Source organism: Equus przewalskii, chromosome 17 (genome assembly GCF_037783145.1).
Source record: "Equus przewalskii isolate Varuska chromosome 17, EquPr2, whole genome shotgun sequence".
Taxonomy (NCBI): Eukaryota; Metazoa; Chordata; class Mammalia; order Perissodactyla; family Equidae; genus Equus; species Equus przewalskii.
In genome coordinates, this window is record NC_091847.1 from 42,407,577 (window position 1) to 42,424,783 (window position 17,207).

A 17,207-nucleotide genomic window follows, 5' to 3' on the forward strand; every position below is an offset into this window, starting at 1 on the left:
AGGCCAATGTCTGAAAAGTCAGTACGATTCCTAAAGATGACCACACTAACTGAACAAACTAACCACAATGGATGTTGGTCATTTGAAATACCATATTGGATTTATTGTTGTTGGCTCATAGGATCCATTGCTCCAAGGTCAAATTTCAGAGCTTTCATGCAGTCAGGAGATATTGAGCACGCCATTACTACACGGTGGAGGGCCTTAGATGATTATCCAGTTTGGGAATTGTCATTGATTTTGTTTTCCTTTTGATCTTCTTTGGACTACAGATTAAAATGGATGTACTAATTGCTCTTGTACCATATACAGTTTCTTAAACCTATTTCTTATAGAAAACTGTTCTGTCTCTTTCTGCAATATTGAATCTCTTTGAACTTTTTCCTGCCAATTCATTTTCTTTCACCTTTTCTTTCAATCCTAAGATTTTGGTTTAAATTTTAGCATATTGTGGAACAGATAACTCATTATTTCCTGATGTGTGTGGTTTTGGAACATCATTCATGAGCAGTCTTCTCAACGTCACATCCACATTTACTGAGTTTCTGCCATTAAACAGGCAATTGTGCTGGATCCTAAGGCTGCGTGTGGGGCCAACCATACTGGAGCTCCTGTGTGAGAGGAGCTCTCAGCAATCTAATTATTTGTTTGCATATCTAATAGGAATGACAGACAGATATATAATGCAGAAGAAAGGTAGAATGCTATAAATGCTATAACATGTCAACACTGCTTTGCACACTCAGGTGTGGAATCATTTAATTCTTCTCATTTGGGCAGGGGAGATGGCTCTTATGGCTATGAGTAGTAGTGTGAGGAAGGACAAAGCAGGGAAGAGTATTCCAGGCAGAACAAAGTAAGGAAGCAAGAAAATGGGTGATATATTTTTGAGAAAAGGCAATTATCTTTGTGCAGGATTAGAATAGAGTAGACAGTAGGGGAGGGAGTCTTGCAACGGCTAGAAATGAGGCTTGAAAAATAACCGTGGCCAGCTGGCAAAGTGCCTGGTACCCTACACTAAGGAGCCCTGTGATCAGATTTATGTTTTAAAATGAAAATTAGCAGCAGCATGGATGATGAGGGGCACTCGAAGGAATAAATACCAGGGAGAACCCAAATCTGTAGGATTTAGAAAAGTGGGACCAATGTATTCATGCAACAGGTACTCTGAATCTTGGACCCCCTGGGGAGAGTTCAGTGACTCAGCAGAGCCCTCCTATGGCCAGGTTCACGGAGCAAGGTTTCAGGAGTGAGGGGAGAAAAACTTTGCATGGATGGATTGTAGATTCTGGAGAGAGCCAGTCCTGGGTTTGAAGGCTGGCTCTGGCACTCTGTAACCTTGGGCCAATCATTTATTTAAGATATCTAAGCCTCAGTTTCCTCATTTATAAAATGGGGCTTAATAATAATCCCTAACTCACAGAGTTGCTGTGAGAATTCAATGAGAGTTAACGTGTGTCAAGCACTTAGATTGCCTCACGTAGGTAAATACTCAACAAACCTTATCCATTATTGTGTTAATGACAAATTGTTTGCCACTGGCTTTAAGCATCCCTACTTTCACTACTGGCTAATATAAGAATGTGAAGAGAAAGAGGCCGGGGAGAAACAAATGAATTCTGAATTTGCTTTTCAAGTTGGTTTTGTTTGAGATTAAGAATTCCAGTTGGTTTTTTTTTCACTAAACCTTTCCCCTTCTGGCTACTCATTCCCTCCCCACCCCCAATCAGTTTACAGCTTTCTGATCACTAAATACATCACATTTCCTACACCTCTTCTTTTGGAAAGAGTGGGTCAATACAAGAGTTCGGCGATAGCACACCACTCTGTCTGCCCAGTGCTTGACTATTCGCGAAATGCATCAAAATTCATTATGCTTGATCGTGCCATCACTTAAGCGTATCTTATATTAAGCATTAATTAATTAACACTCCATAAATTAGGCAGATATGGTTATTATACTATTTCAGAAACATAGATAAAGAAGCCAGAAGAAACCAAATTATTTACTAGGGTTCAAAAAAGAAATTAGTAACAATTCTGAATGTAGAACTCATATTTTTAATACCTTTACTCATATTTATTTCTTCAAGGCATAAATATTAATGTTGAAATTAAAAACAATATGGAGATTATCTTTTGTTACCCATTAATATATGTTTCCATATTTTAAAAAACCCAAACATACCTTCACTGGCATGTCGGTCTCTGAACACATTCTTGGGGTGGACACTGTATCCTTCTATATCATGCACTGAAGAAGCCCTCCGTATACTACAAATGCTTTCCTTCGATCTGGAATGAGTCAGCTGGGAACTTGACTGCAGCATGTCAGGGTAGAGTCGGTCCCATTGTCTTTTGGGCGAGGAATGGTCAAGAGGTCCAGATATATTCACCAGGGGGGAGCATTTGCTGGGCTGTATCAAGGCTTTTGTATCATCTGCTTCGGAGGGGCTGCAGCTTTCTTTTGTAGGAGACTTAAAGTGCTTCATGGCTACTGAATCATCACTGTGTTTAGATGAATCGATTACTACCACATCGGGGTCTTCTTGTGGTAACGATTGCTTTCTGTAAGTGAGAACTCTCAGACCAGGGAATTTGAACCCAAAAAGCTTCCCTACAAATGGAGAGAAGAAAGAGTATTATCACAAGACAAAGAGTATATTCCTTGGAACACACACACAAACAAACATTGTTTACTCATATTTAAATACATGTAAAAAGAGTTATTAATCAATATTTAAGCAAATCATCTACAGTTGTAATGTGAGATATCGTAGAAAATTTCTGAGACCAATATGAATTATCATATCAGTAGAAAGAAAGTAGTAAAATAATTTTACCATGTTTCTGATGGTTAGATATACTCCAGTGACATGAAAGCATTATTTGGATCATAAGAGGCTTCTTTGGTTTAACAAATTAAAATCATATATCCACCATACATCCATTTTTTAAGGGAATGTGAAGGGTGGAGCACAGTTTAGAAAGGAAAAGAAGAGATGGAGCACCATGTGTAAAAAGGACAGACACAGGAAAGATTATAGTGTTTGCATGTGTGTGTGTGCTGGGGGAGTGGGGGGTAGGGGGGTTATTGTATCGGAAGTAGGAGGGAAGAGAAAGAGGTGGGGGTAAGGAACTGGCCTGACATACCTAGCAGGTTTGTATTGGATAATATTGTATGTCAACGTGGTTGGGGAAGTGGGGTCAACTGTGTATGAGATGTTCCTCATTCTATTTGGAATTCTTAAAAAGCTTTTGGTTTCAGAGAGAGAGATGTATCGTAACGACAAGAATTTCTTTTTCCTGACTTTTTGTTTTGAAACTGAGGATAAGGCATGAAATTGTTTTACATATCTCAGAGTGGATAATGCTTAGAAGGACAATAAATATAAACATTGAAGAGTGAAGAGTGGACATTAAAAATTAAAATATTAGGGGCTGGCCCCGTGGCCCAGTGGTTAAGTTCACGTGCTCCCCTGCAGGTGGCCCAGTGTTTTGTTGGTTCAAATCCTGGGCACGGTCATGGCAGTGCTCATCAAACCATGCTGAGGCAGCGTCCCACATGCCACAACTAGAAGGACCCACAAGGAAGAGTATACAACTATGTACCCGGGGACTTTGGGGAGAAAAAGGAAAAAATAAAATCTTTAAAAAAAAATTAAAATATTAGCTAATAAATACATAAACTTATTGGTAGTAAAAAATGCAAATTAAAACAAAAGATATCATTTTCCACTCTTCAATTTAGCAGTAAAAGAGGAAAAAGAAGCATAACATCTAGTGCTGGCAAAGAATGCTGGCAAGCATTCTGACCCTTTGCTGGTGGGATTGCAAATTGCTACAACTTCTTTGGAAAGCTGGTTTACAATATGTATTAAAATGAAAAAATACACTTTTCATTTGACTTAGCAATCCCATTTATAGTATATTACAAAGGCACAAAAAATAAAAACAATCTGAATATCCATTAAAAGGAGAATGGTTGAGTAAATTATGGCATTTATATACTTTGGAATCTTATGGTGTTCTTTAAAAAACAATAATATGTGTATGTTTTGATTAGAGGGTTACTCAAATACAGTGTTAAGTGAAAAAGCAAGTTTCAGCTTAGTGTGTTTATGATGATATTACTTCATTAAAAATAATAAAAGCATATATTTTTCCATATAAGTTGTATGGGAGTAGAGAGATGTGAAGAACATACTCCAGACTTTTAATGTTGATTGGCTAAGTGGGTTTGGAAGTGGGAAAGTATAAAGTATTGCATTCTTCTTTATATATCCCTTTATATAAAGATATACATACATAAAAATATAAAGATGTTTGTTGCATCAAGCATGCATCCTTTTATAAATTTTTAAAAAAACTAAGATAAAACTTCTACCACTAGAAGAAATGAAAAGATAAGAGAAAGCATCCAAACAATATTGTGTAATTCAAAGCTTTTCTAATTATTGTCTACAAGAAAATGTAGTTTCTAATTTCTATGGCCAGTGCAGTAGCTTAGGTCCACATCATTCCTTGGCTTTACAATTACAGATCGCCCTTCTAGTCAGACATTTGCTATCTTTGGGCTACAAGGTTATCTTACCTTCTTATATTCCTTAAGTGTCATGGGAACCATTATCTTTAATATATTTACTATGAACTTTTCCTCAATGCATTGAGGATGGTTTTAAACATGGAAGAACACTCTTAAAATTCATGAACCTCTTTGAATTTTATTTGAGTATACTCTTCCAGTGGATGGTCTTATCTACACACATATTTTAAATTCCATCTCTAGTCCAATGGTTCATAAATCTGTATCTCCAGCCTAGACTTCTTCTCTTAGTTCCAGACCTGCATGTTTAATGGCCTTATCAACATCTTCATTTGAAAGTCTTAAATAGACCTCAAAATCTCATAGCAAATCCAATCTCATGATCTATCCCTCCAAGCCCAGCCAGTTTTTTTCAGTGGATGGCATTGCAATCCATCTAATCATACAAACCTGAGACTTGAGGGCCATTCTAGTTACTGTTCCCTCTCACCTCCATTCCTCATATCTGATCAATCCTGTAATTGTGTTCACTTCACCTCCTGAAAATCTTTTTAATGTTTTCACTTCTCTCACCTCTACTGCTCTCACTTTTGTCTAAGCTATTATCACGGTTCACCTGATTTCTTGCAATCGGATGCTAATCACTTTGTGTATTTGCATCATATTGTCCATCCTTTAAATGAATAATTATCTTTTAGAAAATGCACTTCTGATCATGTAGACTATCATTTAGTCTTTCACTGCTCCCAATCACTTCCTGCTTTGGGGATGAAGACATCACTATCTCCACTCTGCAGCTTCGTCTTTCCTACCTTGCTCTCTGGGATCCAGCCATATGGACTTTTATTCCTCCAGAGGCCTGTGCTTCTCTCAAATTCAGGGCTTCCTTGTGTCTGACACAGTTTATTCTTCCTACTTAGCACATCCTTTATGTTTGACCTCCAAAGTCATTTTCTTTGGGAAGCTTTTCCTTCCCTCTGAACTACATTAGTGTTACTTTCATACCTTTCACCATAGTTAATAGTTAAACACTTATTGATTTTCTTTTCTTTTTTCTGGTGAGCACCAATCTAATCTCTACATCTATGTGTTTGGTGGTTGCTGTTGTTGTTGTTTTCTTCCACTAATGAGTGAAATCATACAATATTTGACTTTCTCCTTCCAACTTATTTCACTTAGCATAATACTCTCAAAGTCCATTCATGTTGGCAAAAATGGCAAAATTTCACAATTTTTATGGCTGAGTAGTATTCTATGGTGTATATATAGGACATCTTCTTTATTCACTCATCCATTGGTGGGCACTTAGGTTCTTTCCTAGTCTTAGCTATTGTGAGTAATGCTGCAATGAACAGAGGGGTGCAAATATCTTTTTGAACTACTGGTTTCATGTTCTTTGGATAAACATCCATGAGTGGAAAATGTGGATCATATGGTAGATCTATTAATCTTTTGAGGGAACTTCATACTGTTTTCCATAGTGTCTATACCAGTTTACATTCCTACCCATGGTGTATGAGGGTTCCCTTTTCTCCACATCCTCTCCAACACTTGTTATTAATTGTCATGTTAATTATAACCATTCTGATGGGCATGAGATGATTAACTCACAGTAGTTTTGATTTGTATTTCCCTAATAATTAGTGATGTTGAACATCTTTCCACGTGCCTGTTGGCCATCTGCATATCTTCTTTGGAAAATGTCTATTTAGATCCTTTGACCATTTTTTAATTGGGTTATTTGTTTTTTTGTTGTTGAATTGTATAAGTTCATGATATATTTTGGATATTAACCTTTTATTAGATATATGATTTGCAAACATCTTCTCTCAATTGGTAGGTTGTCTTTTTGCTTTGTTGATGGCTTCCTTTACTGTGCAGAAGCTTTTTAGTTTGATGTAGTCTCGTTTATTTATTTTTCCTTTTGTTTCCCTTGCCTGGTCATACATGGTATTCAAAAAGATACTGCTAAGACTGATGTTGAAGAGCATATTGCCTATGTTTTCTTCTAGAAGTTTCATGCTATCAGGTCTTACATTCAAGCCTTAAATCCATTTTGAGTTAATTTTTTTGTACGGTAAAAGATAATGGTCTACTTTCATTTTTTTTTTTGCATGTGGCTGTCCAGTTCTCCACTTATTGAAGAGATTTTCTTTTCTCCATTGTGTGTTCTTGGCTTCTTTGTCAAAAATTAGCTGTCCATAGACATGTGGGTTTATTTCTGAGCTCTTGATTCTGTTCTGTGATCTCTGTGTCTTGTTTTGTGCCAGTACCATGCCGTTTTGATTACTACAGCTTTTAGTATATTTTGAAATTAGAAAGTATGACACCTCTAGCTTTGTTCTTTTTTTACCAGGATTGCTTTGGCTATTTGGGGTCTTTTGTTGTTCTATTTAAGTTTTAGGATTCATTGTTCTACTTCCATGAAAAATGTCATTGAGACATTGATAAGGATTCCCTTGAATTTGTAGATTGCTTTAAGAAGAATGGATGTTAATTTTTCCAATCTATGGATACGAAATATCTTTCCATTTCTTTTTGTCTTCCTGGATTTCTTTCAACAATGTTTTATAGTCTTCAGTGTACAGGACTTTCACCTCTGCAGTTAAATTTATTCCTTTATATTTTATTCTTTTTGTTGAGATTATAAATAAGATTGTTTTCTTAATTTCTCTTTTTGCTATTTTGTTGCTTTGTATAGAAAGGCAACCGATCTTTGTATGTTGATTCTTTACCCTGCAACTTTACTGTATTCATTTATTATTTCCAATAGTTTTTGGTGGATTTTTTAGGGTTTTCTATATATAAAATCATGTGATCTGCAAATAGTCACAGTTTTATTTCTTCCTTTCCAATTTGGATCCCATTTCTTTCTTTTTCTTGCCTTATTGCTCTGGCTAGGACTTCCAATACTATGTTTCATAAGAGTGGTGAAAGTGGGCATCTTTATCTTGCTCCGTTTCTTAGAGGGATAGCTTTCAGTTTTTCACCTTTGAGTATGATCTTAGTTGTGGGTTTGTCATATATTGCCTTTATTATGTTGAGATACTTTCTTCCTATACCCATCTTTATGCAGAGTTTTTATCATAAATGGATTCTGTATTTTCCCAAATACTTTCTCTGCATCTTTTGAGATGATCATGTGATTTTTATTCTTCATTTTGTTCATGTGGTGTATCATGGTGACTGCTTTGCAAGTCTTGACTCATCTTTGCAACTCTGGAATAAATCCCACGTGATCATGGTATATAATTCCTTTAATGTATTGTTGCATCCAATGTGCTAGTATTTTGTTGGGGATTTCTGCATCTATGTTCAGCAGCAACATTGGCCTGTAATTTTCTTTTTTTCGAATTGTCCTTGTCTAGTTTTGGTATCATGGTATGCTGTCCTCATAGAATGAGTTAGGAAAAATTCTTTCCTATTCAAGTTTTTGGAAGATTTTGAGAATGATAGGTATTAAGTCTGAATGTTTGGTAGAAGTCACTGGAGAAGCCATCTTGTCCAGGACTTTTGTTTTTGGAAAGGTTTTTGATTATTGTTTCATTCTCCATAATAGAAATTGGTCTATTCAGATTCTCTATTTCTTATTGATTCAGTTTTGGAAGATTGTATGATTCTAAGAATTTATCCATTTCCTCTGGATTGTCCAGTTTGTTGGTGTATAGCTTTTCATAGTATTCTCTTAGAATCCTTTGCATTTCTGTGGTGTCTTGTAATTTCTTCCCTTTCATTTCTGACTTTATTTATTTGAGCCTTCTCTCTTTTTTTCTTGTTGAGTCTAGCTAAAGTTTTATCAATTTTATTTATCTTTTCAAAGCACCAACTCTTAGTTTCATTGATTTTTAATTGTTTTTTTAGTTGCTATTTCATTTATTTCCACTCTGATTTTTATTATTTCCTTCCTTCTGTTGATATTGGGCTTTGTTTTTTTTCTAGTTCCTTTAGGTGTATTGTTAGATTGTTTATTTGAGATTCTTCTTGTTTATTAAAGTGGACCTCTATTGCTATAAACTTCTCTCTTAGTACTGCTTTTACTGTATCGCATAAATTTTGGTATGTCATATTTTGATTTTCATTTGTCTCCAGGTTTTTTTTAAATTTCTTCTTTGACTTGTTCATTGACCCAATAGTTCAGTAGCATTTTGTTTAATCACATATTTGTGGCTTTTCCAGTTTTCTTCTTGTAACTGATTTCAAGTTTCATATCATTGTGGTCAGAAAAGATATTTTGTATTATTTTAATATTTTTAAATTAATTGAGACATGTCTTATGACCTAATATGTGATCTATCTTAGAAAATGTTCCATTTGAATTCAAAAAGAATGTGTATTTTTCAGTTTTTGAATGAAATGTTCTGTATCTATCTACTAAGTCCATCTGGTCTACTATATCATTTAAGGCCAATATTCCTTATTGAGTTTTTGTTTTGATGATCTATCCATTGATGTAAGTGGAATATTAAAGTCCCCTACTATTATTATGTTGCTGTCTATTTCTTCTTTTATGTCTATTAATGATTGTTTTATATATTCAGATGTTGGGTGTGTAGACATTTACAAGTGTGATGTCCTCCTTTTAGATTGTTCCCTTTATCATTATGTAATGTCCTCCTTTGTCTCTTGTTACAGTTTTTGTTTTAAAGTCTATTTTGTCTGATATAAGTATTGCTACCCCAGATTTCTTTTCACTGCCATTTGCATAGAGTATGTTTTTCCATCCCATCACTTTCAGTTTGTGAGTATCTTTAGATCTGAAGTATGTCTCATATAGGCAGCATATATATGGGTCTTATTTTTTTTCATCCATTCAGCCACCCTATGTCTTTTGATTGGAGCATTTAATCCATCGATATTTAAAGAAATGGTTGATAAGTATGTACTTATTGCCATTTTGTTACTTTTCTTCTGGGTGTTTTTGTAGTTCTTCTCTTGCTCTCTTCCCTTGTGATGCGATGGCTTTACTTAGTTTTATGTTTCAGTTTTTTCTCTTTAATTTTCGTGTATTTATTATATATTTTTGGTTTGTGATAACCATGAGGTTCGTATATAATAAACCATGTAAACAGCAATCTATATTTATTTGATGGTCTCTTAAGTTTGATCTCTTACTAAAAGCCCTAATTTTACTTGCTACCACACACATTTTATGTTTTTGATATCACATTTTACCTCTTCTTTGTGTGTGGGTATCTCTTAACCTTTTATCCTGGAAATACGTATTTTTAGAGTTTTTGTCTTTTGACCTTCATACTAGCTTTATAGGTGGTTGATCCACTACCTTTATTATATATTTGCCTTTACCAATGATTTTTTTACTTTTACAACTTTATTATTCCTATTTGTGGTCTTTTCTTTTCCACTTAAGTCCCTTTAACATTTCTTGTAAAGCCTGTTTAGTGGTGATAAATTCCTTTAGATTTTGCTTGTCTGGAAAACTCTTTATCTCTTCTTCAATTCTGAATGATAACCTTACTGGGTAGAGTATTCTTGGCTATAGGTTTTTTCCTTTTAGCACTTTGAATATATAATGCTTCTCCCTTCTAGCATGTAAGGTTTCTGCTGAGAGATCAGCTGATAGCCTCATGGGGTTTCCTTTGTATATAACTTATTGCTTTTCTCTTGCAGCTTTTAGGATTTTTTCTCTTGCAGCTTTTAGGATTCTCTATTTTTAATTCTTGACATATTCATTATAATGTCTCTTGGTGTAGGCCTCTTTGTGTTCATCTTCTTTGGTACTTTCTGTGTTTCCTGTCCCTAGATGTCTGTTTCCTTCCTCAGGTCAAGGCAGTTTTCAGCTATTATTTCTTCAGATAGCTTTTCCGCACCTTTGTTTCTCTCTTCTCCTTCTGGGATACCTATAATATGGATGTTACTACACTTGATGTTTTCCCAGAGGTCCCTTAGACTGTCCTCATTCTTTTTAATTTATTTTTCTTTTTTTCTGATTAGCTTGGATGATTTCCTCTACTTCTTCATCCAGATCACTGATCCATCCTTCTATGTCGTCTACTCTGCTATTGATTCCCTGTAGTGAATTTTTCATTTCCATTATTGTATTCTTTAGTTCTGATTGGTTCTATTTTATATTTTCCAGGTATTTATTGAAGTTCTCACTGCATTCATATATTCTCCCAAGATCAGTGAGCATCCTTATGACTATTTGTTTGTACTCTTTAACAGGTAGATTGTTTATCTCTATTTCATTTAGTTCTTTTTCTGATCATTTGTCTTGTTCCCTTGTTTGGAGCATATTCTTTTTTTTTTTTTTAAAGATTTTATTTTTTCCTTTTTCTCCCCAAAGCCCCCCAGTACATAGTTGTGTATTCTTCGTTGTGGGTTCTTCTAGTTGTGGCATGTGGGACGCTGCCTCAGCGTGGTCTGATGAGCAGTGCCATGTCCGCGCCCAGGATTCGAACTAACGAAACACTGGGCCGCCTGCAGCGGAGCGCGCGAACTTAACCACTCGGCCACGGGGCCAGCCCCTGGAGCATATTCTTTTGTATCCTCATTTTTCCTATTTCTCTGTGCTTGTATCTATGTATTAGGTAGATCAGCTCCATCTCCTGCTCTTGAAAATGTGGGCTTATGTAAGAGATGCCTTGTGGGGCCCAGCAATGCACTCCTCTCTCATCATGCATGCCACATTTTCTAGGAGTGTCCATGTATGAGCTACATGTGTCCTTCTGTTGTGGTGGGGCTGATCTTGCTGTGGCATGGGTAGGCTAGGCTGGCCCTGGGCCAGGTCATTGTAAGGTCCAGCCTCATGTGGCTGCTACTGTCATTTTATTGGATGGAGCAAGCTCCAGCACAGCTGATTTCCAGGTCTAATGGCATACAACTACCACTGTTTTGCTGTTAAGCAAGTCAGGCCCCAGTGTGACTGGTTGCTAGGCTCAGGGACTCACAAGTGATCCAGGCCTCCAGTGCACCTCCCTGCTCACTCAGGAGTGCAGATGGATGGGGCTGGCTCCAGATGTGGCAACACACAATGGTTTCAGGAGTTGGAAGGCAGGGAAGATCTCTTGTTTGTGTGGCTGTTTGAGATGAGTGGCACAAGTTGGCTGTGGCTGACATGCCCCACCACCCATGGACCCATTCTCCCTGCTACAGAGTTCCCACACACCCTGGCCACACTGGCCCACAAGTCTTTTGTGGCCTTGATAGTGGGTGGGGCCAGTCCCTGGGATGGGCTGCCTGTCCTGGCTGTACTCAATTACCTTTTGTGCTCTAGTGAGTGGGGCAACCCCCTGGGCTAACAGGATGGAATCCAATGGCAGCTGTTCACATCTGTGTCAGCACAACTGAAGTAGGTCACAATAATGGCTGTCACCACTGTCTCAGTCCCTGGGGTTCGTGGACCCAATTCTCTCCTGCTTCTTCCAGATGCACTCTGAGCTTAGTAGGTGAGTCTCTTCTATCAATGGACTATGAAATTTTCTTTCTGATGTTTTTGTATTGATTTCTGGAATGGGTGAATCTCTGTATAGGCCCTTTAAGAGCAGGTTTTTCTTTCTCTGGAGTTCAATAGTTTTTCAGAGTGTATTCCCTGTTGGTTTTCAAAGTCAGCAAAGCCAAGTATTATGTGATCCTGTCTCCATTGTGCTAAATCCAAGGGCGAGACTGCCTACTGTGGCATAGATCCCCTGCTCAGATCCCCCACTCCTGTGGGAAAAGTTCCATACCTTTGATATTGCTCCTGGCCATGAAATGCCATGGTTAGGATATGATTTTATCCTCAGCAGAGCTATATTTCTGCCTCTTCCACCCCTGTCAGTGTAGTGTAGTTCCTTGTTGTGGAGGTTTTTTAAATCTAGTTTCCAGATCTCTCTCAGAGGAAATTGTTCCACATTTAGTCTTAGATTTGTTGTATTTATGGGAGGAGGTGAATTCAGAGTCCTCCTATGCTGCAATCTTCAAAACTCTCATCAGAAGTCTAAAATCAAGATCTTGGGCAAGGCTGCATTCATCCTGGAGGCTCTTGGGAAGAATTCCTTTCTTGTCTTTTTCAGTGTCTAGAGGTTCCTGTAGTCCTTGGCTTGTGACCCCTTCTTCACATCATTCCAACCTCTTGTTTCTGGTAATGATGCCCCCTAGTACCATTCTGAGCAGCCTGTCTCCCTTCTATCCACCTGGGTAATCGAGGCTAATCTCCTTGTTGGTTTTCTGATTAATACTTCTCTCCCATAGTGGACGGTAGGCTTCATAAGGATGGGGCCCTGTCTATTTTGCTCACCAAATCCTAGCTTTGACAGAATGCCTGAGCAGGGTCAATGAATTTCCATGAGCAGATTCTAAACTGACAATATGCTTCAATTTTGATGACTGAAAAACTAGAATATTTAATTGCTCTGACAAATCTAATTAGAGAATCTTAGCCTTCTGGAATTATATTGACCCATATTTACAAAAAATGAGTGTTTAATTAGGACTCAGTAGCTCATGGAAATCGTGAACTCTATATACCTGACACAGCTCATTGTTAATTTTACCTTTTTTGAGAGATTATTAATTGCTACCATTCTGATTCTAGAGGATACACAGAAATGTTTCCAAACTCCTCATCATCTAGTGGATTATATGTAAAATACCCATTACAGAAATTTTAGAATTAAGCAGGCTAATTTATTATTGTAAGCTTTAATTTGTGGGCTAATAGTTAACAGTGTAAAGTATAATTGAAATAGAATTTATCTTTCCAATAAAAGACAAGCCACAATGCAAAAACTCCAAGTGCATTCAGCGTTAAACTCCGGATTAATAAAATATAGATGAAAGTAACCAATCTGTTCAAATAAGATTAAATAGCAGTGCATCACGGTAACTGTTTTGCAAGCATTCTTACATAATTCTACTAACAACTTTTATATGTTCAAGTAAATTGCCAAGTTAAAAATCAGTGAACTGCATCACAGTCATTTGATTAGTTTCTAATGCACATGGAATTGAGTTATAAAGCAGTTTACAAATCAATTCCGTAAACTTATTGCAATACACTGAAGGTCAATTCCTACTTTTATTCATTTTTCAACAATTACATTGCCCTCCTCCTTTAAAAACAATTCACTGCCTTTCTTAATTAATGACCACACAAGGCATTTAGTTTGCTCCTATAGCTTAGTCATATCCAAGGTGGTACAGATGGTCTTTTCTGCATCACTAGGTTAACATGACCATGTTATATTGCATTATAGATTTAGTTGTCTAACTGAAGTTCATCTGGAAAGAATACACATTGAGAATTTTGCTCAATGCCAGCACTTTCTGGCTTGAAATATGAAGCATAGATGAGGGTAATCCTGTTATGGTTCTTAACACTGAAAAACACCCTTGTAAGTTAAGTCTCCATATTTACCATATTTGCTTTCTAACTTGAATAATTAACATAGATACTATTTTGTTCGATCTACTAAATGCTTGAAAAATCTGAAATAAGAACAACAGAATAAGCTTTTTTACACATTTTTAAACACATCCCCTGAAATAATTATAAGTAATGATAAACTACTTACACGGACATGATTTTGTTTAAATATGCTATTTTCATCTAAGAGGATATATAGTTTCTAAAACAATGATCTTACAATTAACTACTACTACAGTGTCTTTCTGAGGATATGTCAATTTGTAAAGCTGCATCTTCATATATCCTATATCATATTTGACTAAGAGCTTTTTACCTCTCAACCAAGAAGACATAGAGATATTCCCATCATCCTTCTCTTTAAAAAGCCTAGATTTAAGACTCAAATTTATATACACAAGGATGTTAAATACTTGGCCCAAGCTCACATAGGAAATCAGGGTAAAGTCAGAATAAAATAGGAATTTTCTTGATTTAATTTCAGTTTATCGAAGATTTGGTCTTTTCTTGGGCTACAGATATCCTTAGGAGAATCTAGTGAGAATAATAATTCTCTCCTCTAAATAAATGTGGATAAATGCATCCACACAATTTTGTTTATGATCTCAGAGGCTGAATAACAAAACCCCCTTCCCAAGCAAAAGCCTTCCACTAACCTCTCCTAGGATCCCTTAGGATTACTTGACTCTTAATTTCCTTCCAGTTTTGAGTTTTTGGCTTATATATTTGCTCTAACAACAGTTCTCGCAAAATTATAGTGATCACAACTACATCTCTCCCCAATCTCCTGTGGTAGTAAATTTAGGAAATGGTTTTCCTAACTTTTTCAAATTGAGAAGACTTCATCAATGTGAACTGTTATTTCTCTTTCTTTCCGCCTCTCTCTTTCTCTCCTCTGGGAGCTGGGTTTCATGTACCAAAGTTTGGAAAAAAACTACTGTGCCCATTTTGACCTCAAACAATTTTTCCAACTTAGGAATATACTTAGGAATATTATAAACAATAATATTTCTTGCAGAAAATCAAATATTTCTGAAAAATCCTCCATACATGCCTAATCACTGAATTTCTTCACAATTACAAATTTCCAATCACTCCTTTGGTTCAATGTCTCATCATTTTTATAAACTCTTAGAACTTTGATTATCTAATAATTTGATTATCTAATAAAAGCCAGCTAAATATAAGTCAGGAACATTTTACTCCTGCTTGGTTCTGCTTAGTCGAAGTATAGACTGAAAAGTAGAGAGAAACTTAAGTTGAAAAAGTCACGTGAACTAAAGAACATAGTGGCATTAGGAAAGGACATACATGTGGTGTGGGTGTGTAATGGACATTGTAAAGGCCATGAGCAGCGATAGTCCCCTCACAAAGGATTAGGAGTGGTGGGAGCTGTCTTCGATTGGATCCCTGAAAATGGACTGTGTGATTGGTTTTATGGGGAATGTTCTCAGGAGATGCACCCATAAGGAAGGGAGGAAGGCTGGATTGGGCAGAGGAAGCTGAGCTGTCTTGCAAATTCAGCTGAAGCTGCAGCCAGTCCTCCTGGGAGCTCTGGAGCTGGGATAGCCCTGCAGATTTATGCCAGATTGAAGTTAGGGTAACTGGCCTTTGTCTCTCTGCATCAGTCAGTCACTGGCTACAGCCACCCCATAGGAAAGGCCATAGCCTTGGGTAAAGCAATACACGATTTCCAATGGGGGCGGAGTTATGCACCCTCAGCAGCCAACATTTCCAGTAACCAACCTTGAGGAAGGTATCTGGCTGAGCGACATGGTGTCCACTGTACAGACAGGGAAGACTAGCCTGTTTTTGATCTGAAAGAGACTATGATCTGAATTAAGTCTACTATCAGCTATTAGCACACAAAATAAGGATTTGTGAATTAATGTCAATGTACCTTTCTAAAGTCAGGGAATTCACAAGTCTGACACTTAAACTGGGAGGCTTAAAATCACTGTGAGACTTTTCTCCAGCCAAATAGCTCTGGATATGCAGAGAAACATGACTTTAATCTCTGAGTCAGAGAGAGCGATATATCAAATTTGAAGAGAGAAAGAGGAAAGATAATTGACATATCTGCCTTTTCTTTTTAGGGAGAAATTTCCACAGAGTCCCCCTGCAAGGAAATGAGTCTTTCCTACTCCTAACTATGTAAAGAGTTTATGATGTTGCCCATTGGCTGCTAGAGCAGCCCATAATATTATCAAAGAAGGCAGTAGTTAGAAGTTAGACTGGGAAAAAGGATCATTCAGTCTGAACTGGCTAATCTGTTTAGTGGGTGACAAATGGGGCAGTGCCACCGGTGTGGTCCTGGTGTTAGTGACAATAAACGATCACCAGGGACTTAGTAAACCTGAAGCTAAATTTGAGAGCTTTCAGAGGAGCAGATGTGGTCAGTTGTACCTTGAAAGACTAAGACTCCTGGGACATTTCCTAGGGTAAGAGATACCAGAGAAAAAATAAGATTTTACAATAAGGCAGTAACTATAGGACCAAATTGGAATCATGTAGCAACGTCAGTCCCAACCCAGTAGCGCACGGCACACGTGTGCAGCGGTCGGAGAAGTTAGTGCTGCAGCCTGCGTGAGGGCAATCACAGGAACTGCAGCAGCAGCAGAGAACTTCTAGAACAGGTTTGCAAAAGCTGATGATGTCTGAGAGACACTACTTCCAACCTGACTGGGTCATCATGAGAGCAAAGAAGCTGAAAACACAGGTCTGGGGTAAAGGAGATAAGGCAGAAAACAGGACAAGACAGTGGACTGCTTTTAGCAACCCAAGGTTCAAATCCCTCAGTGAGGAGGGATTGGAAACGAAAGCAAACACATCACTGTTATACATACCTAATTAGGTTTCTGTGTGATAACTTCTTAATAAATCCAAGTGTGATTTACCAATCCTGTTATTTTGTTTCTCTTTGATAGATTTCTTCCTTTTCCAAATGCCAAATTAAAGAGTCCATTCAAGTTATGTGAAAGTAATAATGTCTTAACCTAGATTGACCCAGGATGACCATGTTCTCATCACATTGACAGGGACTCTCTTGATGCAGTATTCCAAACACAAATAGTACAGAAACCAGTTACCCAAATGCTGTGTGAATAGGGACTGAACCCTATTTGGTTGTTGCTAGGTAACAAATTCTTCTAAATGATACGCAGAACACATGGGGACTCTCTGGTGTGGATATGCTGATTTAGGCTGTCATTAACATTCATTGTTAATGAAGGGATAAAGCATAATTTTTTTCAACCACCAGCAATTTTCTTGATCTTAGAAATATGTATTTTGCCT

The 17,207-nt window shown here is 37.1% G+C and overlaps 1 protein-coding gene across 12 annotated transcripts in view; it reads right to left on the minus strand.

Annotated features, from left to right (window-relative positions):
- Positions 1–17,207, minus strand: part of KCNH7 (potassium voltage-gated channel subfamily H member 7) — a 472,129-nt gene that overhangs the window by 140,116 nt on the left and 314,806 nt on the right. For all 12 annotated transcript variants that reach the window (XR_011528781.1, XR_011528782.1, XR_011528780.1 and 9 more), the window contains exon 4: positions 2,189–2,617. Coding sequence is in view for 8 of the 12 variants with exons in the window: in XM_070581419.1 (XP_070437520.1) it covers positions 2,189–2,617 (429 nt within the window). In the remaining 4 variants the exon portion in view is untranslated. The remainder of the gene's footprint in view (positions 1–2,188; positions 2,618–17,207) is intronic.